Genomic DNA, 27,089 nt, shown 5'->3' with positions numbered 1-27,089 from the left:
TCACAAGTACTTCTGTTCTATTTTCACACAATGCACAGTCAACCTGTGGAACTCCTTGCCAGAGGGTGTTGTGAAGGCCAAGACCATAACAGTGTTCAAAGAAGAACTAGATACATTCATGGAGGATAGGTTCATCAACGGCTATTAGCCAGGCTGGGCAGGAATGGTGTCCCTAGCCTCTGTTTGCCAGAAGCTGGGAATGAGCAACAGGGGATGGATCACTTGATGATTACCTGTTCTGTTCATTCCCTCTGGGCATCTGGCACTGGAAACTGTGGAAAGACAGGATACTGGGCTAGATGGACCTTTGGTCTGACCCAATAGGGCCATTCTTTTGTTTTTATGTTCTTATGTTAATAAAAATACAACAATAGCCCTGATGTTAAGCACAAAAGTCATCCCATTTAAATTAATGGGCTATTCATGTACGTAAAGTTACATTCCTGCTTAAGTGTTTGCAGGATCAGGGCCTCAATTTGCCATATCTTGTATTTTGCCTACAGCACTTTTGTGAAATTCATATAAGATGCCCGACCAAAATATGATATTTCAAAAACAATCATACATTGTTACATTTTAATCTGAAGCTATAATAGCACAATTTTTCAAAATTGATTTTACAACACCTCAACATGATTTAAATCAGTGATTTAATCACCTTGATTTAAACTGTTCCACCCTGATCTCAAATCCATTATGCTGAAAATTTAAGGGTGAGGGGGCAGGTGGAAGGGAAACAATCTTTTTAAAAGATGAGCACTATTCTTCAAATTCAAAATATAAATATCTTCATTATAAAGTTGTCCAACCAAATATAAATCTGATTTTGATCAGATTATGTATTAAAAAAACCTTATTTATTGAACAGTAAACAAAACTGTCCGCAAATACTGAAATCCATACATGCGTCATATGTATAGTCACAATATATTATGCAACTAAACAAATTAAGAGGTTGGAGATTAGGTTGTATGTTGCAGCAATTGTCAGTTCTTGGATACATGCAATAGTACTACTGGAATGGAAAGTGTGTTGGAGATACTATTAGCATATTGGTGTGGTTGAGTTATTGTGATGGCGTGCTGAGTGGACACAACACAATACGTTCAACTGCCATTGAGCTGTGGAAGGAAATTGTTGTAAATAATATTAATAAACTTCAAAAGTAGGCTATGCTATCCATTTTGCTAGAATCCAGAGAGGAGAAAGTTTTCAAGTCTTAGAATTCAGTAATTTATATGCTACAGGGATCTGAAGAGAGGTTAGATTTAGAGTCATTGAGTTTAAGGCCAGAAGGGGCCACCTGATCCTCTAGTCAGACCTCCTGTATATCACCACCAACAGCACCCACACACTAAACCCAGCTACTAAAATTAGACCAAAGTATTACCGCTCACAGAAGACTAGACTATTATGTGCCATAGGCAGAGATTTTAAGGGGCTGAGGTGTACCAGAGATTGAGGCCCCTGCAGTGGGAGAGAAAAGATTGAGATATACCTAGATAATCCTGGCAAGTGACCTGCACCTACACACTGCAGAGGACGCGAAAACCCTCAGGGTCACTGCTAATCTGACCTTGGGGAATATTCCATCTCGACTGCATACAGGGAGATCAGCTAAAGCCTTTAGCATGTGAGCAAGAACCAGCCAGCCGAGCACCTGAGCAAGAGAATGCTCAGTGCCACCTCAGAGCCCTGGCCCTCCCCGCCCAGTGTCCCATCTCCAGCTCTGGCCATCCCTATTGCTTCAGAAGGAGGAAATAAATAAAAAACAACCCAGAATACATTGAGGGGAGGGGAATCCCTTTCTGACTCCTGCAGGTGGCCAGCTGTAACCCTGAGGCATTAGCTTTTAAAAACATCAGACAAACTGGAAACGAGCCCCAGGGCTGCTGAGCCCTTCACTCCACCCAGGCAACCCTGTCATACACAGTAACTCCTCACTTAAGGTTGTCGTTATGTTCCTGAAAAATGTGACTTTAAGTGAAACGATGTTAAGCGAATCCAATTTCCCCGTAAGAATTAATGTAAATAGGGGGGGTTAGGTTCCAGGGCAGCTTCCCCTACTCTGCAAACACCAGAGGCGGGGGGGGGGTTCAACCTTCAGCCTGCCCACTCCACCCCTTCCCCCAAACCCCCACCCCTGACCTGCCTCTTCTCCCCCCCAACTCCTCCCCCTTTATCTCGCTCGCTGCATCCTGGCTCCTCCCCTCTCCCTCCCCTCCCTTCTAAACACTGCAAGCCAGCTGATTGCTGCATTTGGGAGGGAGGGGGGAGGCGCACCGAGTCCTCACTCCTCGCTCCTCCCCCCTCCCTTCTGCCCGGAGCAATCAGCTGGCTTGCCGCGTTCAGGAGGCAGGGGAGGGAGGGGGAGCCTGCGCCGAGTCTTCGCCCCTCCCACCTCCCTCCTGCCTCCGCAAGCCAGCTGACTGCCCTGGGCAGGAGGTGGAGGGAGGAGGGGGAAGGCGCTGATCCGCAGGGTCTACTGGCAGGTGGGAAGTGCTGTGGGAAGGGCGGGGGTGTAGGGAGGCTGCCAGCTGTGGAGAAAGCAGGCAGCCAAACAACGTAAGAGTGGAGCATTGCACAACTTTAAATGAGCATGTTCCCTAATTGATCAGCAACGTAACAACGAAACAACGTTAATGGGGACGACTTTAAGTGAGGAGTTGCCAGCCTTCTATTAAAACTAATCAAGTTGTTTGCCCCTACAACTCCAGCTAGGAGGCTGTTCCAGGACCTCACCTCACCGACGGTTAGAAACTGTCTTCTAACTTCCAGCCTGAGTTTGTTCATGGCCAGTTGAGATTCATTTGTTCTTGTGCCAACACTGTCCTTCAGCTTAAATAGCTCACATTCCTCCCCCATTAACCTTCCCCCCACCCCAATGTATTAGCCTTCTTTTAGCCAGGCTAAACAAGCCAAGCTCTTCCAATCTCCTCTTGTAAGACCGGTCCTTAAGAAAACATTTCTTAAAAAGGCCATAACTATAGGTGTCGCTGTCTGAGCCACCTACAATACTTGACATACACATACGACAAACATAACAAGTTTAAAAAAGTTACAGAATGTATCATCGGCATTTCTAAGGCTATATAGTCAAAGGTAGCCAAGAAGTTGAAAAGATGAGCTTTCACCAGGAAGGTGTGGTTAGAGACTTTGTTGAGAGCTGTTTAAATGGAGTGCAGGGGGCAGAAGCTGCTTGGGAGACACAACAAGGTCCACAGGATAGGGCACTGTTTTATTTGCTCTGCCACTGTGTTGCTGGGTGACCCTGGGCAAGTCACTTCCCCTCTCTGTACCTCCATGTCCTCTCCCACCCCTTGTTTTGTCTATACAGCTTGCAAGTGCCTCTGGGCAGGGACTGTGCCTTCCACTAGGCACTACTGTGTTATAAATATTGAACAACACTGTATCTATAGAACAACTGGCAGAGGCAAACCACAAGGAGATCTAGGACAACTGGTAATTTTTTTAAAAGAAATATTTAGGATTAAGGGTCCTTTTTGCCTTTATTCTTCCTAACTGAAAGTCTGTGTCTCAGCACATGCTGGCAACTGAAATCATCCCAGGCACTCACAGGAGCACTCTTTCCAAAGCAGCTACCATCTCCCACTATATGCAATGGGACTGAAGTCACAGGCTGCCATCTCCCTACTTGTGCAATGAAAGATTAGACTGCCCAGGGCCTCTCGAGTCAAGCTATGCTGCCCTGAGAAGATGGAAGCCCCTATGTTGTCAGGAGGCATAGATAAACATGGAAGGCAATGGAATACAAGCACAGATGGAGAAGGGGGAAGTGTGTCTTTTTATTATTATTCAATTTAATTTTTTTAAGATCACCATATCATTAATGGTCCATAATCGGAAAGTAACACAAGGTCTGTATTGTGAATAAACTGAACGTTTTTACAACAGATGAATAAAGCTGAAGGGGAAAAATGTTTTCTGTAGATAGTTGCTACCAGAGATCACCACTCTTGGTTTTTTGCTCAGCAGTTGTGACTGGTTCACCTCATCCCTTGATTTCAAGTTTGAGCTAACTCCGGCACACCCAATGCTCAAGTATGGGTAGCAACTGATTTAGCCACCCACTCTGGATTTTGGGGGCCAGTTTGCGATCTCATTTACACAGATTAGTAATCAGTAGAGTTACTCTGAATTTACATTGTGTAAATGTGATCAGATAGCCCCTCGATTCTACCCACAAATTGAACTGAAAAACTAAATCTGTTTTAGTTCACACCTTTCATTATTTTGGTGCAAATCTTTCTGTGGGTACTCTGATTCTAGATTACGAGGATCAACACAGAGATTTGCACTCACAGAGATTTGCACTAAAATAACAAAGGCTGTCAATTAAAACCAATTCAGTGATTTTGGTTTACGTCTGAAGTGACCATCCTAAACCCAGATTAAGGGGCACCTTTCCACCTCCATTAACATCCATACTTCTACCAGTGGTTGCTTCACATCATCTGGGTCACTCAAGCCACTGAACAGTTGTCACCCCTGAAGGTGTTTACTCAGCTCTTACCACGCAGTCTGCCCTGCTTTCCCAGCTGTGCCAGAGTCTTCATTGCATCTGCAGTTTCTGGACTATAGCACTATCCAGCTATGACTTAGTTTCCCCTGGTTGCCTTGACAATCCTCTTTACTGCTTACATGTACATACAGACCTTCATTATCTTTGCTGACAATCAGGCTGATCAGAGAAACAAATACAGATTCCTTTGTCTAGTATAGACCTGTTTACCAGCTCCCCCAACACGCCTGGTTTCAACACTTCAGTCATAATTCTAGCATCTAGCCTTAACTCTTAATAACTGCCGTGTACACACATCACACAAGAATATTAATAAGTGAACTGTTAGTTTTCAAATGATACATCACAGTGCATATTTTGTACAAAGATTATTACAATAGTGTTTAGGGTGTGAAAACAGAGGCGCTTTGTGTCACAGATGGACAAGCATAAAACTGGGGCATTTTCTAACTTTTGAATGCTTGACTTTGCAACCCAAATAATGTTTTTAACGTTTTTTTGTAAGTATTGAACTAAGAGTCATGCAGTCACTATCTAAAGCAGCAGTTTTCAACCTGTGGTCCACAGACCCTGGGGGTCTGCAGACTATATTTAAATGGTCCAGCAAAAGATTGTTGTTACCACAGAAGAGTGGTTTTCAACCTGGAGACTGCAGACTATGCCTAAGATTTACAAGGAGTTCCATTTGAAATTTTTTAGGGGTAGGCAAATGAAAAACGGTTGAAAACCACTAATCTAAAGCCTGAAGCCTGCTTACTCTTTGAGCTGAAGTTACTGTCATCAGCAATCAAGTTTTCCATGTTGGGAACTTGAGCTTACAGACATCAAGAGGCAAAAAACAAGATTTCTTCAGCTTTGCAAAGACCACATCAATATTCAAGCTGTTGAAATTTTTTCCCCTAACTTTCTACAACTACTGAAAAACACCAGTGAAAAACGCCAAACCAATCATAAAGGTTTTATGAAACAACTCACAGAATAAATACTACACGATTCACTTTGTAAAGTATATTTACTCCTCAAACACAAAAAGTCTCACACTACCCAATGGAAAAGCATAGCACAGAGGTCGGCAACCTTTCAGCAGTGGTGTGCTGAGTCTTCATTTATTCACTCTGATTTAAGGTTTCGCATGCAGGTCATACATTTTAACATTTTTAGAAGGTCTCTGTCTCTAATTCTATAATATATAATTAAAATATTGTTGTATGTAAAGCAAATAAATTTTTTTAAATGTTCAAGAAACGTCATTTAAAATTAATTAAAATGCAGAGCCTCCCGGACCTGTGGCCAGGACCCAGGCAGTGTGAGTGCCACTGAAAACAGCTTGTGTGCCACCTTTGGCACACATGCCATAGGTTGCCTACCCCTGGCATAGCATTTTGTAAGCAAAACACAAGAACAGTGTTACAGGCAGGTACGAGGGGGCACCCACCTCTTGAGCCATTCAACTAACATAACTGTCAGGATGAATAAATCAGGAAGCCCCCACCTAAGACAAATGGAGGTTGTGAACCCACCCAGGAGTTTAGATTGGGGGGGGAGGTTGCTGAGACAGAGGGACAGAGACAGAGTGAGTGTGTGTGTGGTGAAAATGATATCACAGAAAAGAGGGATGCAGAGGCAAAAGTAAGAAAGTCAGGCAATAGCCTGTGAGCATCTGTCTGTTAGCTAAACAGGCTTGGGGCTGTAAGCTAAAAAAACTGCTCCTTTTAGCCTTGGTTCCTGCTCCATCAGGAGAAGCAGGGTTTTGAACATTCCTTATAAATAAACAGGATTGCTGCAAAGAAAATACCAGACTCCATCACCAATTTCTATTTCATCATGAAAATCCCCAGGCCCTCAACTTCGACTAGCACTATCTTACCCATACAGACAGATGTGGAGCCAGATCTTCAGCCCATTGCCTGCCAGCTTTGCAACAAGGGACTAAACTCCTGACATTTCAGATTGTGACAAAAGGGGGCTGGCACACTGAAGGGGTTCCTCTTAGAGACTGTCCCAAGCGGGGGGCATAACACCGATCCTATGGAGCCATGACACGGATCACCACACTTTTTTATACAGTGATTTACTATTTATGTAATCTAATGCATCAGACCATTCCTAAGAATCTGGAAGCCACATTCATTGGTATGTTCCAGCTCCGTTGCACTACTCCAGCAGGCTGTAAACCCATCTTAACCATCCAGTCAAGCTGACTTGACAGTTACTTTGAGTGGCACAAAGCAGACAGAGTACCAGTGAATCTGGCCCTAGCATTTTATTCTCATATTGTGCTTCCAGGGTGGGAACAAGGAAAGACGATATACACAATTCTATTTAGATCCTGTATAAACAAATCAAGTGAAATAAAAGGTTAACATACCGATGAGCCAATGGCCTGCAGATCAACTGGATCTTTAAGCGTAGGAGCAATTCTAGACATGTGGCAATCAAAGTTTGGGGTAGGATCCAGGGCAACTTTCTTTTTACCCATAGGAGGCTGAATTTTTTTACCTTTCCAAAGAGAACCTGCTCAAATAAAGCAGAAGATTTCAACAAGAATGTGCCAAAATCAATCTATTAGAGTTTAGGTTAAAGCAAACGTACACTACTCACTTCCAGAGGAAAGCAGGAAAATTAGGAACACAACAAAAGGGAATGGCTTCTAAGAAATAATAACTGTCTAAGGAAATATAAGTATTAAGAAAATAAAACAGTTTTTAAGGCTTCTGTTGTCAGCATAGCTAGATACTCAGAAATGGTACTACCTGCACACCTGTTCTTATTTTAAATTATCTCCATAACCTCTCCTGTTTACATACTTTGTGGAATGTACAAAATACAAGGGATGTATCACTAACTGTGCATCAGCTTCCAAATAACATAGCTTAAACACGAGGCAAACGACTCATGAGCACCACAAAGCAATTAGCGTGAAAGAGTATTCACGGGGGTAAGATCTTCAACAGTGCTTATGTGACCTAGGAACCCAAGTCTCATCTTCAGAAGCAACTTAGCAGCCTAACTCCCAATAAAAGTCAATGAGGCTTCTCAGTAACTTTTGAAAACAAGATTTAGGCTCTGTGACTGAGTGCTGAGAGCCAGCAGCTGCCCCAGCACTCTGGTCACTTCCCCCAGAGAAGCCCTAATTGAGGAGCAGAAGACTATAATCAGACTGTGGGCGGATGAGTTAAGGAGTTAATTATCCAATCAGATGAGAAGGTGGTTAAAAAGCATAAGAAGGAAACACAAGGGGAGGAGAGAAGACTAGCAAATCCCAGGGGTATCCAGATCTCTGGCTGGTGAGACTGCTTCCTCTTCAAGCAGAAAGCTGCGGACAGACTGAGGGTGGAAGGACACTGCAGGCAGACATGCTGCATGGCAACTGTGACAGGGGCAAACAGACGCTGCAGGTGGAAGTGCGGCACAGCGACTGGGTTGGTATCAGGAGGACACTGCAGGTAAAAGTGTTACCTAGAGGCTATGATGGTGGCAGAACACTGCAGGCAGACATGCTGCACGGGGATCATGATTGCAGCTCAGAGCAGAAGGATGCTGCAGGTGGCAGTGCTACATGGGGTCTGCAGTGGAAGGATGCTGCAGGCAGAAGAGTTGCACAGAATAGACGGTTACTCACCTTTGTAACTGTTGTTCTTCGAGATGTGTTGCTCACATCCATTCCAGTTAGGTGTGCGCGCCGCGCGTGCACGTTCGTCGGAAACTTTTTACCCTAGCAACTCCAGTGGGCCGGCAGGTCGCCCCCTAGAGTGGCGCCGCCATGGCACCTGATATATACCCCTGCCAGCCCACCCACTCCTCAGTTCCTTCTTGCCGGCTACTCCGACAGTGGGGAAGGAGGGCGGGTGTGGAATGGATGTGAGCAACACATCTCAAAGAACAACAGTTACAAAGGTGAGTAACCGTCTTTTCTTCTTCGAGTGATTGCTCACATCCATTCCAGTTAGGTGAATCCCAAGCCATACCTAGGCGGTGGGGTCGGAGTGAGAAGTAGCGGCATGGAGCACTGCAGATCCGAAGGCCGCGTCCTCTCTGGACTGCTGGACCAGGGCGTAGTGGGAAGCAAAGGTGTGGACCGATGACCAGGTCGCTGCCCGACAGATTTCTTGGATGGGCACACAGGCGAGGAAAGCCAGCGACGATGCCTGTGCCCTGGTAGAGTGCGCAGTCACACGGCCCGTAGGAACGTGAGCCAAGTCATAGCAGGTCCTGATACAGGACGTTACCCACGAGGATAACCTCTGCGAGGAAATGGGAAGCCCCTTAATGCGGTCCGCTACTGCCATGAAAAGCTGAGGGGATTTGCGGAACGGTTTGGTCCTCTCCACATAAAACGCGAGAGCCCGACGGACATCAAGCAAGTGGAGCTGTCGCTCCCTGCGTGAAGAATGAGGTTTCGGGAAAAAAACTGGGAGGAAGATCTCCTGGTTGACGTGAAAGGCTGAGACCACCTTGGGGAGAAAGGCAGGGTGTGGTCTCAGTTGCACCTTATCTTTATGGAAGACTGTATACGGGGGATCTATTGTGAGAGCCCGGAGTTCCGACACCCGTCTAGCTGAGGTAATAGCTACTAAAAAGGGAGTCTTCCAAGAAAGATAAAGCAGGGAGCAAGTAGCTAACGGCTCAAAGGGGGGCCCCATAAGCCGAGACAACACCAGGTTAAGATCCCAGGTAGGGGCAGGGGGTCGGACGTTAGGGTATAGACGTTCTAGCCCCTTAAGGAATCTAGTCACCGTCGGGTGAGAGAAAACGGAGCGGCCATCCCCACCCGGGTGAAAGGTGGAGATAGCCGCCAAGTGGACCCGCAGGGACGATATCGCCAGGCCCCTGTTGCTTAAGGGACCAAATATAGTCCAAAATATTGGCCACCGAAACTTCCATCGGGAGGAGACCCTTCTCCACGCACCAACAGGAGAAACGCTTCCACTTGGCCGAGTATGTCGCTCTAGTGGAAGGCTTCCTGCTGCCCAAGAGTACCTCACGTACTGGGGTGGAGCAGCGCAACTCGGAACTGGTCAGCCACGCAGGAGCCACGCTGCTAGGTGCAGCGACTGGAGGTCCGGGTGACAGAGTTCCGTGGTCCTGGGTGATCAGGTCCGGGTGAAGGGGCAGGGGAACTGGGTCGGCTATGGCCAGGTCCAGCAACATGGGGTACCAATGTTGCCTGGGCCACGCCGGGGCTACCATGATCACGCGGGCCCTGTCCCTGCGCACCTTCAGAAGGACCTTGTGGACCAGCGGGAACGGGGGGAACGCGTAGAACAAGTGGGTCGTCCACGGAATAAGGAAGGCGTCCGCTATAGACCCGGGTTCCCGGCCCCGAAAGGAGCAGAACGCCTGGCATTTCCTGTTCCCCCTGGACGCGAAGAGGTCCACGCGGGGACAACCCCACCTCTGGAAAATCGAGAGGGCGACGTCCAGGCGGAGGGACCACTCGTGCACGAGGAAGGATCTGCTCAGGCGGTCCGCCAGCGTGTTCCGTACTCCGGGGAGGAAGGAAGCCGTGAGGTGAATGGAGTGGGCTATACAAAAGTCCCAGAGTCGCATCGCCTCATGACATAGGGGAGAGGATCTGGTGCCACCCTGCTTGTTGATATAGTACATGGTCGTCGTGTTGTCGGTAAATACCGCGACACAACGACCCCGAAGCTGGTGACAGAACGTTTGACAAGCAAGGCGGACCGCTCTCAACTCCCGCATGTTGATATGTAGCTCCACCTCCTGCGGGGACCACAGGCCCTGTGTCCTCAGGGTTCCCAGGTGGGCCCTCCAGCCGAGATCTGAGGCATCCGTCGTTAGGGACACCGAGGGCTGGGGTGGGTGGAATGGGAGCCCCGCACACACGACGGACTGGTCTAGCCACCAACTGAGAGAATCCAACACCCCCTGGGGGATTGTGATCAGCATGTCTAGTGACTGCCTTGCCGGCCGGTAATGTACGATGAGCCAAGACTGGAGGGGCCTCATGCGGAGCCGTGCATACCCGGTCACAAACGTGCAGGCTGCCATATGGCCTAACAGGGTTAGGCATGTCCGTACCGATGTCAGGGAGGCTGCCAGCAAGCGCTGAACGATCGCCGACAACGACTGGAACCTGGGCAACGGCAGAAGGGCCCTGGCCACGGTGGAGTCCAGGACGGCCCCAATGAACTCCACCCTCTGCGAGGGGAGCAGAGTGGACTTGTCCACGTTGATCATGAGGCCCAAGGTAGCAAACAGGCCGGTGATCCTGCGGATGTGGCTGCGGACCTTGAGCTCCGACATGCCCTGAATTAACCAATCGTCAAGGTAAGGGAACACGTGAATGCGACTGCGCCGAAGATGTGCCACAATGACAGCCATGCATTTTGTGAATACCCTCGGAGCCGTAGAAAGGCCAAATGGGAGGACCGCAAATTGGTAGTGATGGCGGTCGACCACGAACCGAAGGAAACGCCTGTGGTGTGGCCATATGGCAATATGAAAATAAGCGTCCTGCATGTCAAGGGCGGCATACCAGTCTCCAGGATCCAGGGATGGGATAATGGTCCCCAGGGATACCATGCGGAACTTCAACTTTACTAGATATTTGTTGAGCTCTCGCAGGTCGAGGATAGGCCTGAGGCCTCCCTTGGCCTTGGGGATCAGAAAGTAGCGGGAATAAAACCCCTTGCCTCTCTCGTTCTCCGGAACCGCCTCTATAGCTCCTTTGTCGAGGAGCGTCTGTACCTCCTGGCGGAGGAATTGCTCGTGAGAGGGGTCCCTGAAGAGAGACGAGGGTGGGGGGCGGGAGGGAGGAAAAGATACAAACTGCAGACGGTATCCCGTCTGCACTGTGTGTAAGACCCAGCGGTCGGATGTTATCCGGGACCACGCCTGGAGGAAAAACGAAAGGCGGTTGGAAACGGGGGGGAAGGATCCATGGGGGATCCTGGTACTACGCCCTCGGGCGCACCTTCAAAACGAAGGTTTGGGTCCAGGTGGGGCTTTAGAGGAGCTTTGGTTTTGCCCCCCTTGATTGCCCGACAGCCTGCGCCTGCCATGTCTGCCGCGGCGCCTATTAAGGTCCTGCCGCTGGCGGAACTGGGGGTACAGCCGACGCTGCTGCTGTTGCTGTGGCCGGAAGGGTCTGCATTGCGTCTCAGGCGTGTGCATCCCAAGGGAGCGCATAATGACCCGATTGTCCTTAAGACTTTTCAGTCTGGGGTCTGTCTTCTCCGAGAACAGGCCCTGGCCTTCGAACGGGAGGTCCTGGATGGTGTATTGGAGCTCCGGTGGAAGGCCAGAAACCTGAAGCCAGGAGATGCGGCGCATCGTCACCCCCAAGGCGAGGGTACGGGCAGCCGAGTCCGCAGCGTCCAAGGAGGCCTGCAACGAGGTTCGTGCAACCTTCTTGCCGTCGTCAAGAATCGCCGCAAATTCTTGACGTGCCTCCTGTGGCAGCAGCTCTTTGAACTTATCCGCTGCCACCCAAGAGTTAAAGGCATAGCGGCTAAGAAGGGCTTGCTGATTGGAAACCCTGAGCTGAAGGGCCCCCGCCAAATAAACCTTGCGGCCGAGGAGGTCCATACGCCTGGCCTCCTTGGATTTGGGGGCTGGGGCTTCCTGCCCATGACGCTCCCTCTCGTTCACCGACTGTACCACCAGGGAGCATGGTGTCGGGTGAATATGGAGGTACTCATAGCCCTTGGAGGGGGCCATGTACTTCCTTTCGACACCCCGTGCAGTAGGGGAGATGGAGGCCGGCGATTGCCAGATCGTATTGGCGTTGGCCTGGATCGTCCGAATAAAGGGCAGGGCGACCCTGGTGGGAGCATCGGAGGAGAGGATGCTGACGACGGGGTCCTCGATCTCAGAGACCTCCTCAGCTTGCAGGCTCAAATTCTGTGCTACGCGCCTGAGGAGGTCCTGATGTGCCCTGAGATCTAGCGGAGGAGGGCTATTAGAGGAAGTGCCAGCTATCGCCTCATCGGGAGAAGACGATGAGGAGACCCCCAGCAAGAGAGTGTCCAGCGGGGGGTCCGCCTCAGCCCTCGCCTCTGGCTCAGGAGGGAGATCAGGGTCTTGTTGCTTTGACCCGTCCTCCCCGTCCGGGGAGGGAGGGGGGCGAGACAACGACGCCTCCGGCGCCCTGTGCTCTGCCGTTGCAGGCCTAGGAGGAAGCTGTTGGGGGCCCTGGGCTTGGTGATACGCCCAGGGTGTCCAGAACCCCCACTGCTGCGGACCCTGGTCCTGTTGCGGAGGGTCTTGAAAAAGGGCCGCTTGTCTGTCAGTGCCCAGCGCATATACACTGTCCGCCTGCGATGACACCGACGGTTGTCTGGAAGGCCATGGAGGGGCCGCCCGCGGCTGGTAAGAGTCTCCGCGTCCTGGCGCCGAAGATGTTCTCGGTGCCGGGGACCGGTACCGGGAGTCATACCGGTGCCAGGATCGGGACCGGGGTCTGTCTTGGACTCGGTGCCGGGATCGGGACCGGTACCAACCGCTGACTCGGTGCCGGGATCGGGACCGGGACCTGCCACCGACGCGGTGTCAGGAGGTCGACCGGGACCTGCCACCAGCTCGGTGCCAGGAGGTCGACCGGGGCGCTGATCAACGGCGGGACTGGCTCCTAGAGTCCCTGTGCCGGTATCAGTGGCTGGAACCAGACCGTGACCGTCTGGAGGCCGATCGGTGCCGCGAGTACGACCGGTACCGCCGAGGGGAGCGGTGCTGGGACTGCGAGCGGTGGCGGGATCTTGAGTGACCATGGTGTCGGGACCTCGACAGCGAGCGTGAGTCCCGAGACGGCGCTCTCATCATAGGTTTGCCCCTGGACGCTACCCGCACCGGAGGTACCGGGGGTGGAGGCTGAGTTGACTCAGTCAGGGCAATGAGGTCCCGTGCCGAGGCGAAGGTCTCCGGCGTCGATGGGACCAATAGCTCAACCCCAGATCTTATGGGGGAGCTCGGCGGGACCGGACTCGATGGACCCTTCGGGCCCGGAGTCGACAGTGCCGGTAGCGCTGCGGCAGATGTCGGTGCCGGGCGCTCCACTCGAGTCTGCCTGGATGGAGTTGCAGACTTCGAGGGTCTTGCTTCTGCACCCGGTGCCAGGGAAGGTCGGTGCCGGGGAGTCTTTCCGATGCCGGCGCAATCCGGTGCCGGTGTCGAAGTGACGGCCTGCGAAGCTGCCGGGTCGAGTGCCGCTTCCATGAGGAGAGTCCTAAGTCTCTGGTCTCTCTCCTTCTTTGTTCTAGGCTTAAAAGCCTTACAAATGCGGCACTTGTCCGATCTGTGCGATTCCCCCAGGCACTTTAGACACACGTCGTGAGGGTCGCTGGTCGGCATCGGCTTCTTACAGGCCGCACATTGCTTGAAGCCCAGCGAACCAGGCATGAGCCCGGTGCCGGGTGCCGGGAAGGGCTACGGCCCAAACTGGCTAACAAATATCTACAAATATTATTTACACTATTAACTATATAACTAACTACACTTAACTACTAATTACAACTATCAACCGTAGAACAAGGAGAGCTAGGGACGTGGAGGACAGCTATGCCGCGCTCCACAGTTCCAATGACCGACACGGCGGTAAGAAGGAACTGAGGAGCGGGTGGGCCGGCAGGGGTATATATCAGGTGCCATGGCAGCGCCACTCTAGGGGGCGACCTGCCGGCCCACTGGAGTTGCTAGGGTAAAAAGTTTCTGATGCGCGGCACGCACACCTAACTGGAACGGATGTGAGCAATCACTCGAAGAACTTACAGTGGTGGAAGAATATCACAGGTAGAAGTGTTGCCTGGGTACTCTGACAGTGGCAAAAGGATGCGGAAGGTGGCAGTGCTTCGTGGGGATCGTGACAGTAGCGGAAGGATATGGATGGTAGTTAGAAGTGCTTCACGGGGACTGTGACGGTGGTAACAAATAAAAACGCACTCAGGTGTTGACAATCAAGAGGCATCCAAGACAGTGTGTGAGGGACCCCAAGGTGGGAGAGGAGCCTGCCCTGTTACCAGGGCCAGCTCCAGGCACCAGTGAAGGAAGCAGGTGCTTGAGGCGGCCAATACAAAGGAGCAGCACTCTGTCCAGTATCGGGGTGACACCTCCGGGTCTTTGGCGGGAACTCGGCGGGTCCCTCAGTTCTTCCTTTTCCGCAGTGCCGCCGAAGAGGAAGACAGGGAGCGAAGGACCTGCAGCCAAATTGCCGCCAAAGAGGAAGACAGGGAGTGAAGGACTTGCTGCTGAATTGCCGCCGAAGAGGAAGACAGGGAGTGAAGGACCTGCAGCCAAATTGCCGCCGAAGAGGAAGACAGGGAGTGAAGGACCTGCCGCCGAATTGCCGCCGAAGAATGAAGCGGCGTAATTGAGCTGCCGCCAATCGCTTTTTTTTTTTTTTTGGCTGCTTGGGGCGGCAGAAAGCTGGAGCCGGCCCTGACTGTTACAGGCGCCTAGAGCTCTTGTGCACTTTTGAAAATGTTCCCCCTAACTCTGTACATGGCACCTACCTTGAAAACAAGGATGTTTTCTGCACTGATCAATCTATTTGCATAATTCAAAGCAACATCAACATGTCTGAATAAATAAACTCCAAGGAGGGGATTTCCTAATTCCTTCATTGCAGACTCGCTGGTATGTATTCCACTGTGGTAAATTTTTGAGACTTCATCCCAAGGCAGCACCAAAAAGCAAAAATGTTCCTCAAGTTCTCTGCCTTGCCTTCCTTCTTCACGCATCTTGGCCCTAGCAATGAAATAAAAAGAGGTTACACACTTTGACAGCTAACAAAGCCATCAGGTTTCAAAGACGTGCATAGGCAATACAGTAAATATTATAGCTATCCCAGGGTCCTACTGGCCCTCCTTTGCCCTCCCCTCTGGGAGGCTTGGCTTTGTACAGTTCTGCTCACAGCCAAGAGTGACCCTTCTGCTACACTGAAAAGTCCTATTGGTAGATTTTTAGGGTCTTCTGCTGCCAGGATGGTGTCTGCAATGTAAAACCCTGAGGGTGAAGCATGTGAAAAAGAACAAATGAACAGATCCCAAGGTGCTGAGAAAGGTTACAGAAGTTCAGAGAGCTGGAACAATGATAAGACAGCACCCCTCTGTAGTCACAGTGGCATAATTGGTGATAATGGGAGTCACGCTAATTATCGGGAGGAATTTGACCCCTCAGATCTCGTTTTAAAGATTTCAGGGGATGTGGTGTTTTATCATACTTGACTAACTATACTTTGCTCCCTTCCTCGTCACTCAGAAAATTAACCCAGCCACTTTCCACCACTAGCTAACCTCCATGATATGAGTACACCCTGTATTCCACGTTTTGCTACTGAAAACACCCCTTCCCCTCGCCAACTCTCTGCTGGGAGGAAAACAGGACCCTCCTCCTCCAGTAACTTCCACTTGTAACAAGCTGTCAGGGTCCCAGAAGCAGGACAGGTCAGGGGTGTGGGTAACGGGTAATGAGTGCATTGGATGGGGTAGCCATGGGCGATGATCTCTAACATCTGTCAGTCCGACATCCAGCATCCAGCGGAACGGGGCAAAGTAGCTTCTGAAATCATGCTCTCTGGGCTCCATCTGATGCGGCTCCTGATGCTTCATCAAATGACAAAGACAAGAGGTCCTTTGTTGGTGGTTCAGGACACTGGTGTTGCTCTACCCCGGCACTCTGGCAAAAACCAGGGACATTATTAATAGTCTGTGACAAAGTTCCTCCTCTACCATGGTGGGTCCTGCGCTTATTGGCGGATTTGCTAACCTCAGTGATCTTTCTCTCTGGTGGAACCCACAGTCTGGGTCAACCCCTCCTGTGTCTGATCAGGAGTTGCGAGGTTCAGGGGGAACCCAGGCCCGCCTTCTACTCTGGGTTCCAGCCCAGGGCCCTGTGGATCACAGCTGCCTATAGTGCTTCCTGTAACAGCTGCATGACAGCTACAACTCCCTGGGCTACTTCCCCATGGCCTCTTCCAAACATCTACTTTATCCTCACCACAGGCCCTTCCTCCTGGTGTCTGATAATGCTTGTACTCCTCAGTCCTCCAGCAGCACACCCTCTCACTCTCAGCTCCTGGTGCCTCTTGCTCCCAACTCCTCGCACACGCACCTCATGGACTAACTGGGAGGCTTTTAACTAGTTCCAGCCAGCCCTTGATTGGCTTCAGGTGTCCCAATCAATGTAGCTATCTCCACTGCCTTCTAGAAGGATCATAATTGGCCCCAGGTGTCTTGATTAACCTGGAACAACTGCCATTTGGTTACCATGGTACCAGGGATTTGCTTAGCCTGGCGCTAACATACCTGTTCCTCACCACTTTACTGTAGCCATCTGGCCTTGCCCCATCACAAGTCACACAGCATAACTTGCCTATGCTGTTCAAAAATTAAGGAGACGGGCTGGAGCTGAGGGAAAACTGTCACAGTCAGTTATGGCTCCCTGATCCTCTACCTGGCACAGGTTAATGAAGCCTGGGGTCTGCTCTTATTGGCAGCTATTGACGGATGGTGCCCAAGGAACTGTCCGCAGACAGCCAGAGGGGAGTGCACTTCGGTCGCACCGTCTCTCCATTCCCTTGTACCCACACGCTCCCTGTGCCTGGAGCTGCCAGGAGGATTACAGTTCTAGGTCTGCAGGCAGCACCCGTAGGAATCATCAGGCGTGAGAGACAAAGCCAGACTCTGCAGGACAGAGAACCTGGCTCACAGTCTCCTGAAGATCTTGTAAATAAAGAACATGTACATAGATACAGAAAAGAGGCAGGAAAAGCGGGGACGAGATTTAAAACAAAATAAAGTAATGGAAGTCATATTATGCAGCAAGCAAATGACCTCTAAGGACGCTTCGTAAAGTGAGCCCCACAGTAGCGCTGGCAACCCTGACTTGCCTTTAGAAGAAGCTGGTTTCGCAACGAAAAGAAATGATGAATGAATATTAAGAGCAAAGAGATATGTCATGAAAAGTCACCATGGTGAATTCACTGCCATTTATTTTGCAATAACTTACCTCTTTGCAGCAAATTTTTTTTCCAGCTCTTCATTGTGTACTAGTCTTATCTCACCAAACTGCCATGAAGACTGCAGGTCACATCCTGTGTTGAGACGAGACTGGCTCAGAGTATGGCTGATACTGCTATACTCCCTCTCATTAGTGTAGCAGGATGTTAAAGAAACTAGAAACACAACAAAGGAAATGGTGAACATAGGATGCATTTTCCAATACCCTTTGCAGACAGACATAAGTAGATTTCATTGATAGCAAATTCACTAAGCTGTGGTCTACACTAGGAGATTAGGTCAGTATAACTATGTCGCTCAGAGGTATGAAAAATCCAAACCCCTGACCAATGCAATTAAATGAACCTAACCACCGGTATAGACAGCACTAGGTTGATGGCAGAATTCTTCTGTCAACCTACTTACTGCCTCTCGGTGAGATGGATTACCCCTCCCGTCAGCATAGGGAGTGTCTTCACAGATGCACTACAGCTGTAGTGGTTTATGTGTAGACAAGCCCTAAGTCCGTTAAATTAATTATGGCAAACATTAACCAAGGGTGAGACAGCATGGCACAGTGAATACGTTAAAACAATGTGCCTTTGCTGCCTGTTCTGAGACCATTTGTCATGCTAATTACTTTGTCCAAGGATCCTGGCTCAGCTGCTGAGCAAGTTCAGTCTCGTATGTCTCACATAATGGTACAGTTCGTTGCTCTTAAGGAAGGTTTCTGTTGTAAGAGATGGTGCTCATAGAGAGGAAAGAGAATCTCCCAGGGAGCTAGGATCAATCCCATGGAAGGTTTAGAATATCAGCATTAAGTGTATGGTCCATGTTCTTGTTCAACAGAAAGTCAGCACAGAGAGCAGAGCAATGGGCTGACACAACCATGGTGTCCTAGGTAGGCAGAGATCTGCATTCTTTAACAACAGGACCATGTTCAGGGTTGGCAGCTCCACTCTAAGGTGCAGTGAGTTACAATAATCAGGCCTGGAGGTCTTCACTGTGGGATGGCTGTGGCCAAGTCCACAGCTGCTAGGAAGGGGCGCAACACTTTTTTTTTGAGTTAAGAAACTGTCATCTATTATATTTAGAAATTCTAAAGGTGGTCACTCTGACCACTTCCTCTGTCTGTCAAGATGAGGCCTGAAATTGAATTGCTCTGTGTTGGGAGCAGCCAGTCCCCCCAGGAAGGGGAGGTATGGTAATCTGGGCACTCAGTAGGAGCTAGGATCTACCATGCTGAGCCGGCAACTGCAGATCTGACTCTTCTGAAGGGTGAAGCTGTGGGCCAGAGAAAGGGTCTGGGTGCCAAACGTTTGACACCCCAGTACAGGAGAGTTCAATACTGGTTTGAAGTATTATAGAAAAATCAGCTAGAAGGTACAAGTGAGGAGACTCTTGAGTAAATATATAAGCAAAGAACATACACAAAGTTTTTTCCTTTACACGACAGACTAGGGAGGCTTGGGGACTTGTTATTCCCACTTCTCCTTTCACCTTGAGTCTTCGGCTTTCTCCCTTCCTCCTGACTACTGGGAGGGAATAGGACTCCTGTCTCTTCCTCTCCCACAGCTCCTCAGAACTCTCCATGTCAGGGAGACCTGGTGGAGCCCACAGAGCCAAGTCTGCTTGCTTCCCACACTGCCTGGTAGAGTGAGTGAGGAGTGCACCTTGGATTGGAGCTCCACTGGACTGAACTAAAGTCAGGCAAAGAGGCAGGACAACTGAATACTGCACAATGTGACAAACTGAACTATATAACTGGCAGGCCAACAAGAGCCTGACAGGAGGCTACACACAGCTCACTCACCAGAGCCATCTTGAAATGTGTTAACTGCCATAACTAGCTAAAATTAAACCTTTCTACACAATACAAACAAAAACCACAATACCAAATACACAAAGTACCCACAAGAAATAGTTCTACACTCCTGGTCCAATGGCAGGCAGAGAAAATAACTGAGGAGTGTGTGGCCATGCCTTCATCCATGGTCCATGACCCTGTGGGTATGTTTCAGGCCAATGGTTCTAAGTTACCACTTTGTAGGACCTGACTTCAACAGAAAGCATCTCCTCTATTTCAGAAACTGACAAACTCACTCTCTCTCTCTTTAACTCCATGTACTGATGTTCAGATGTAACAGAATATATGACATTTGAGAAGGGTTTTCTGGATGTGTTAGCAAAACTGGAGAAAACTAAAAAAAAAATTTTAAATTCAAGATATTCATTATAGTCTGTAACCATAAAATCATACAAGATTAGGGTTGGAAGAGATCTCACGGGGTAATCTAGTCCAACCCCATGTTCAAAGAAAGACCAACTAAATCATCCCTGTGTCAAGCTGGGCCTTAAAAACCTTTAAGGATGGAGATTTCACCACCTCCCTAGGTAACCCATTCCAGTGCTTCACCATCCTCCTAATGAAATAGTTTTTCCTAATATTCAAGCTAGAACTCCCCACTGCAACTTGAGACCATTGCGCCTTGTTCTGTCATCTGCCACCACTGAGAACAGCCTAGTTCCATCCTTTCTGGAACGCCCCTTCAGACAGTTGAAGGCTGCTATCAAATCGCAGCTCCCTTTTCTCTTCTGCAGACTAAACTAGTCCAGTTCCCTCAGCCTCTCCTCATAAGCCCCCTGATCATTTTTGTTGCCCTCCGCTGACTCTCTCCAATTTGACCACATCCTTTCTGAAGTGGGGAAGCCCAAAACTGGACACAGTGCTCCAGCTGTGGCCTCACCAGTGCCGAACAGGGGAATAATCACTTCCCTCAATCTGCTGGCAATGCTTGTACTAATGCAGCCCAATATGCTGTTAACCTTCTTGGGAACAAGGATTCACTGTTGACTCATATCTACCTTCTCGTCCACTGTTATCCCCAGGTCCTTTTCTGCAGAACTGCCGCTTAGCCAGTCAGTCCCCAGCCTGTAGCAGTGCATGGGATTCTTCCATCCCAACTGCAGGACTCTGCACTTGTCCTTGTTGAACCTCATCAGATTTCTTTTAGCTCAATCCTCCTATTTGTCTAGGTCACTCTGGACCCAATCCCTACCCTCCAGTGTATTTAACTCTTCCCCCAGTTTAGTGTCATCTGCGAACTTGCTGAGGGTGCAATCCATCCCATTATCCAGATCATTAATGAAGATGTTGAACAAACCGGCCCCAAGACAGACCCCTGAGGCATTCCACTTGATACTGGCTGCCAACTAGACATTGAGCTGTTGATTACTACCCATTGAGCCTGACGATCTAGCCAGCTTTTTATGCACCTTATAGTCCATTCATCAAATCCATATTTTTTAACTTGCTGGCAAGAATACTGTGGAAGACCATATCAAAAGCTTTGCTAAAGTCAAGCTATAGCATGTCCACCATGTTCCTCATATCCACAGTGCCAGTTATCTCATCATAGAAGGCAATCAGGTTGGCCAGGCATGACTTGCCCTTGGTGAATCCATGTTGACTGTTCCTGATCATCTTCCTCTCCTCCAAGTGCATTAAAATGGATTCCTTGAGGACCTGCTCCATGATTTTTAAGGGCCTGAGGTGAGGCTGACCAGTCTGTAGTTCCCCCGATTCTCTTCTTCCTTTTTTTTGAAGATGGGCACTATATTTGCTTTTTTCCAATAATCCAGGACCCCCCCGATCACAACAAGTTTTCGAAGATAATGGCCAATGGCTTTCCAATCACATCAGCCAACTCTCTCAGCACGCTCAGATGCATTGCATCTGGACCCATGGACTGGTGCATGTCCAGCTTTTCTAAACAGACCTTAACTTGTTCTTTCACCACTGAGGGCGGCTCACCTCCTCCCCATTTTGTGCTACCCAGTGCCGCAATCTGGGAGATGACATTGTCTGTGAAGACCAAGGCAAAAATAGCAATGAGTACTTCAGCTTTTTCCACACCCTCTGTCACTAGGTTGCCTCCCCCATTCAGTAAGGGTCCCACACTTTCCCTGACCTTCTTCTTGTTGCTAACATACCTGTAGAAACCCTTCTTGTTACCCCTCACATGCCGTGCTAGCTGTAACTCCAATTGTGCTTTGGCCTTCCTGATTACACACCTGCATGCTCGAGCAATATTTTAATACTCCTCCCTAGTCATCTGTCCAGGTTTCCACTTCTTGTAAGCTTCCTTTCTGTGTTTAAGCTCACCGAAGATTTCACTCTTAAGCCAAGCTGGTCACCTGCCATATTTGCTACTCTTTCTGCACATTGGGCTGGTTGGCTCCTGTGCCCTCAATAAGGCTTCTTTAAAATGCAGCCAGCTCTCCTGGACTCCTCCCACTCTTATATTAGCCTCCCAGGGGATCCTGCCCAGCAGTTCCCTGAGGGAGACAAAGTCTGTTTTTCTGAAGTCCAGGATCTGTATTCTGCTGCTCTCCTTTCTTCCTTTTGTCAGGATCCTGAACTCGATCATCTCATGGTCACTGCTGCCCAAGTTGCCACCCACTTCCCCTACCAATTCTTCCTGGTTTGTGAGCAGCAGGTCAAGAGGAACATGGCCCCTCCTTGGTTCCTCCAGCAGTTGCACCAGGAAGTTGCCCCAACACTCTCCAAAAATTTCCTGGATTGTCTGTGCACTGCTGTATTGCTCAGCAGATGCCAGGGTGATTGAAGTAAGACGTAGGTTTTTCTGAGCTTTACTCAACTTGGTTCACAACGTCTGGGAAGTGCTAAATATGAAACAAGTCAACTGATTTCAAGGCTTGAGGTTTTACCATTTACTGATTGAGCTTTGGAATAACACACATCACTTACACACGGCTATGCACAATTTTCACTTGACAAAAATGCTCAGTTTTGATGTTTGTTACCAGTTTACTGTACCTTTATCAGCAGTCCTCCTTATTTTAGGGATGGTAAATTTTTTCAAAGGATTTGTTTCTGCACCAACAGCTGTCACGTTTGGTGGCTTCTCATTTTTTGTCTGCACTTTAACTCTATTACTTTCTTCCATTTCCATCTTGACACCAGCCTAAAACAGGAACGAAAGACATAAGTAACCACCTAAGGAACAGTCCATTGGTATTTCTGCTTTTCTGCTCAACTCTATCCATGTTGCCATCTCATCCTCCCAGCTGTACTGTGTGCTCAGAGAGGCATCAAACTGTACCTGCTTGGCAGTGTGGAAGTAAAGCAAGAACTGACAGGGATTTGAAGGGGATTTCAATGCAAACAGTCCCCTCTGGGAGCAAGAGTCAGGCTAACTGTAATCCTAACAACACGAGATTTGTAGAAGCGAGGATTGTGTGAGGCGACTGGGAAAGAACTGTGTGAGAAGTTGTTGCGACCTTGTGTTAGATAAGTATGGAATGTAGACTCTAGCCTAAATAGCGGTGATAAAAATAAGATATCAGGATGACCTATGTATAAACAAAATGCAGCTGTTGCTTATTATTGTATGCAATCAAAGGTATAAATGCTTGCTGTAATTGTTTACCTATAGAGAGACCTGCCTAGGTGGGGGAAACCCTGTGTCCTAGTGCACTCTCTCCCTCCATGCAATTGCTAGAGAATAAAGTATCTGACTTGCTGCACCCAACAAGAGAGTGAGAACTATGTTTTTCTCCAACAGCAGCCAACTAGGGTATCACTTCCTATCCAGAAGTCTCTAACTTTACTAAGTTCCTCCAATGATACATCTTCATGCTCTGTGGGAAATAGAGGACCAAGAACTGTACAAGTTTAATTCATCTCCATGTCACTGTTCCCCACCCCATTTGTCTGTCCTGACATGCTGTTGCATCCTGCCTGTCATGTTGTAAATTATAACATCTGTGGGGCAAGAACTCTCTTCTTTCTTACATGTTTGTACACCACCTAGCACACTGAGACTCTGATCCGCTAAAGGAATACCTAGGCACTATCACACTACAATTAATAAATTATCAATAGCCAACTGATAGCCAACCTCCTCCTCTGAGAAAATTCTGAAAACCATTCTGTTTAGAAACTTTTCTGCTAGTGTATCATACAGCACTTTATTGCTACATTTTTAAAGTACACCTCTACCTCGATATAACGCCGTCTGATATAATCTTACTGTGTTATAGGTGAAACCGTGTTATATGAAACTTGCTTTAATCCACCAGAGTGCGTAGCCCCGCCTCCCTGGAGTATATCCACCGTATATCCAAATTCGCGTTATATCAGGTCGTGTTATATCGGGATAGAACATACACTGTACAAAGAATCTTTCTCACTTAGCATTTTTCCTGTCTCTGCTGTTGTTGAAGTAAGAATTCCCTAGGACATTATTCCCCAAAAAGGAGTTGTGTTTATCTTATCACACCTCTTTGTTTCTCTCTTGCTGGAAAAACTTTTAAACAGAGGTTTACATGTCTGGGTGACTGTTCTTCTGTAATGTCTAAGAATTTTGCTTGTGCAGGCTTAATGAGCCATCTCATCACCAGAAAGTCCTTGAAGGAACAAAACAAAACACATAAGCTCCTTGGAAGAGCAGATTCAAAGAAGAAAGGAAGTCACAGTGTTACGAAAGATTTAAGAATTCTTTATCCTAAAGATTTATTTGCTGGTGTTATATTTTGAGGTTAGTAGTTTTATCTCTTTATTTTTTTCTCATCATATAAGTTTTAACATTTCCACACGCTCCTTTTTGCCTTTTGGTCTCATTTTTGGAGACCTGCATTTTTGGCGTCAGTCATTTTGATTTTTTTTAAATTTTCATTTAAGTTTATCTTTATTGGGTGTATTAGAAATAACTGAATAAATATAGCTTTCACTCCTTTTAATATTTTAGAAGAAAATGTCCATTTTAGCCATTTATTGTACAAAGTCTGAATGACAGAAGATTAAAGGAGAGGTGTTAAAATGCATTTTTAGAGAAAAATAATTTTAAAAGTACATTTCTAAATAAACTCAGTAAATTCACAAAAATCTTAGTAATGACCAAATACATTGTTAACACATACATATGTGATAACAGGCATTTTTAGAGAAAAATATTTTATATGCAGTTAGTCCATTTTAAAGAAAGCCTTAAGGCTAAGAGAGTAAAGGATAAGCATTTAATACATAGATAGAATCATGCATTCTTATAAAAAATATGATTCCAGGCCTTTACCGTATTTTTAAAGTCATTACATAATTTACAAAATCTTAGTAATAGCAGAATAAAGAAGTGTTAATACATATAAGAGCAGGTCAGACAAACACCTGTCAGGGATGGTCTAGATAACACTTAGTCCTGTTGGGCGCGGGGAGAGGGGGAGGCCGAGGAAGGGAGGGGTCTGTTTCCCCTGAATGACCCTCCTTAGTTTGTTCTCAGCCAGGGCAGTTCCTGGACCCACACCTCCAAATAAGTCTATCAACCCTACAAATGTTATGGCTTGTAGCCAGCTTTAGTCTCCTGGCTGTTTTCTTGGGGGGCAGCCCATAGGCGCCGACTTCTGCTGGCGCCGGAGGGTGCTTAACCCCCCTCTGCCCCCGGCCCCACTCCCTCCCGCCCCTGCCCCACCTCCATTCCAACCCCTTCCCCAAAGCCCCCGCCCCAACTCTGCCCCTCCCAACCCCTAGTCCAAATTCCCGATCCAGCCCCGCCTCTTCCCCACCTCCTCCCCATAGCACACCATATTCCCGCTCCTCCCCTCTCCTTCCCAGAGCCTGTTACGCTGTGTAACAGCTGTTTTGCAGTGGCATGCACTGGGAGGAGAAGCGGGGATGCGGTGCACTTAGAGGAAGAGGTGAAGGCGGAGGTGAGGTGGGATGGGGGGCAGAGTTAGGAGGGGAGCCTGGCTGCCGGTGGGTGCAGAGCACCCACCAATTTTTCCCCGTGGGTGCTCCAGGACTGGAGCACCCATGGAGTCGGCACCTATGGGGCAGCCTGGTGCAGGGCTGTCACGACTCTGCTAGCCCAGGCTTTTCTGCCTCCCCTTCCTTCTCTATATTCTTCCCTTTACAGCAGGCCATGTTTTGTCTAGTGGTTGCAGCTGTGAGTGCAGGCATCCATGACTGGCAGCTCTGGCAGCTGAATGGGGCTGTGATCAAGCTACTTGCTTATAAACAAGAGAGGCTCTTCACCCCAGCTGTCTGTGTTCCGTATGGCGTTGTAGACTCCATTACATATTCTTCCCTACAAGGCTGAGGCATGGCCCTGGCTGGCGTAGGCTACTTCCTGGACAGAAAATCAAAGTTCGGAAGCAAATTTCCTGCCTGTTGCTGTATCCAAAAGGTGACGGGTTCCGTGGTATGGTTCTGGCAACAGGTACCATCTCATGGTCCTCAGGTTTGTCTCTTTCATCACACCGGAGCACGATCAGTAATTAGTGTAAGCTCGTTTCCTCAGAGGTAGAATCAAAGACTCTCTAGTTCCCATTAGGAAGCCAAGCACTCTTTTCTATCATTCAGTATATTTCTCGGGTGTTCTTCTCCATTTATCTTTGGAGAAAAACCCATCCCTAGTTCTACCGCCTGTGTGTGTGTTTGTAGTACAAATTCCTTTTTGAAGTTCAGGCTATACAGCACTAGGGGTCTGCAGAGTATGGTAGTGAAAGATACTTTTGCAGGTTCCACAGCACCCGTGTTGATGTGGTATCCCTAGTTAAGTCAATAGCAGGAATGCTTTGGTGGCAAAATGGAGTATGAACCGGCAGTAGTAGCCAGCTAAGCCTAGGAAACCATGCACTTGCCTTTTGGTCATAGGTGCCTTGTATATCTGTGAGGCATGAACATTATCCACGAAGGGGCGGATTTGTCCTCCACTGACTCTGTTCCCAAGGTAATGGGCTTCTTCCTTTCCTACTGCACATTTAGTGGGGTTTTCATTAACCCGGCTTCTCTCAGTGATTGGAAAATGGTAGCTACTTTGTCCAGTCCTTGCTATCGATCAGGGTGGCCAAACTTACTGATCCTCAAAGCACATAAGACAATCTTCATAAGCTCAAGAGCTGGGGCACACCTGCTGGGGCTTAGGACTTCTGGCCCATGGGAGGCACCTGTCAGAGCTCAGGGCTTCAGCCCCACTCCTGCTGAAGCCCCGAGCCCGGCAGGGACGCCCCACAAGGCTGAAGCCCCAAGTCCCTCCTCCTCGCTGCGCAGAAGCCCCTACTTCACCACCCTGCTGCAAGGCAGAAGTCCTGAGCTTCCCTCTGTCCAAGTTTGATTTCATCTTAACCAAAGAGGAATAGGTCTATTGAAATAAAAATGATATTACAGAGTTGAAGAAATATAGTATGCCAACCTTTAATGGGTTGCTTGTTTGGAAGTTTTGCCTAAATGAATTAGACAATAAGAAAACAAAAAAGAAACAAAAAAACCACAACAAACAAAAACTTCTCTAAAGGCAGTTTAGAAAGATAGGACATATGCCTCTTAATAGGTTCATCACTTGTAAATTGTAAATAAATCTTTAGATTCTGGGGTACAGTATTAAAAACCTTCATGTTTGGTACCATTGTGTTCATAAGGTCTGTGAAATCAACTGATCTGAAAGTTTGTCCAGCTCCTTTCTGGTGGCAGGACCATACAGAAGATAACAACCTTCTGTTGCTACCAGTTACTCAGCTCAAGTAATAGAGGACTGTGCTATGGGTCTAACAATCCCACCCTGATGATGACC

At 48.4% G+C, this 27,089-nt stretch overlaps 1 protein-coding gene across 1 annotated transcript in view; it reads right to left on the bottom strand.

Moving 5' to 3' along the window:
* TEX15 (testis expressed 15, meiosis and synapsis associated) overlaps positions 1-27,089 on the bottom strand; it is a 129,895-nt gene that overhangs the window by 28,560 nt on the left and 74,246 nt on the right. Inside the window, 6 exon segments of the mRNA XM_030565292.1 lie at positions 6,912-7,042; positions 7,045-7,057; positions 15,013-15,247; positions 17,510-17,675; positions 22,340-22,487; positions 23,851-23,931. Coding sequence (XP_030421152.1) covers positions 6,912-7,042; positions 7,045-7,057; positions 15,013-15,247; positions 17,510-17,675; positions 22,340-22,487; positions 23,851-23,931 — 774 coding nt within the window.

Source organism: Gopherus evgoodei, chromosome 5, assembly GCF_007399415.2.
Source record: "Gopherus evgoodei ecotype Sinaloan lineage chromosome 5, rGopEvg1_v1.p, whole genome shotgun sequence".
Classification (NCBI taxonomy): Eukaryota; Metazoa; Chordata; order Testudines; family Testudinidae; genus Gopherus; species Gopherus evgoodei.
The sequence above is the reverse complement of the archived record's forward strand: the minus strand, read 5'-3'. Positions and strand labels throughout refer to the sequence as shown.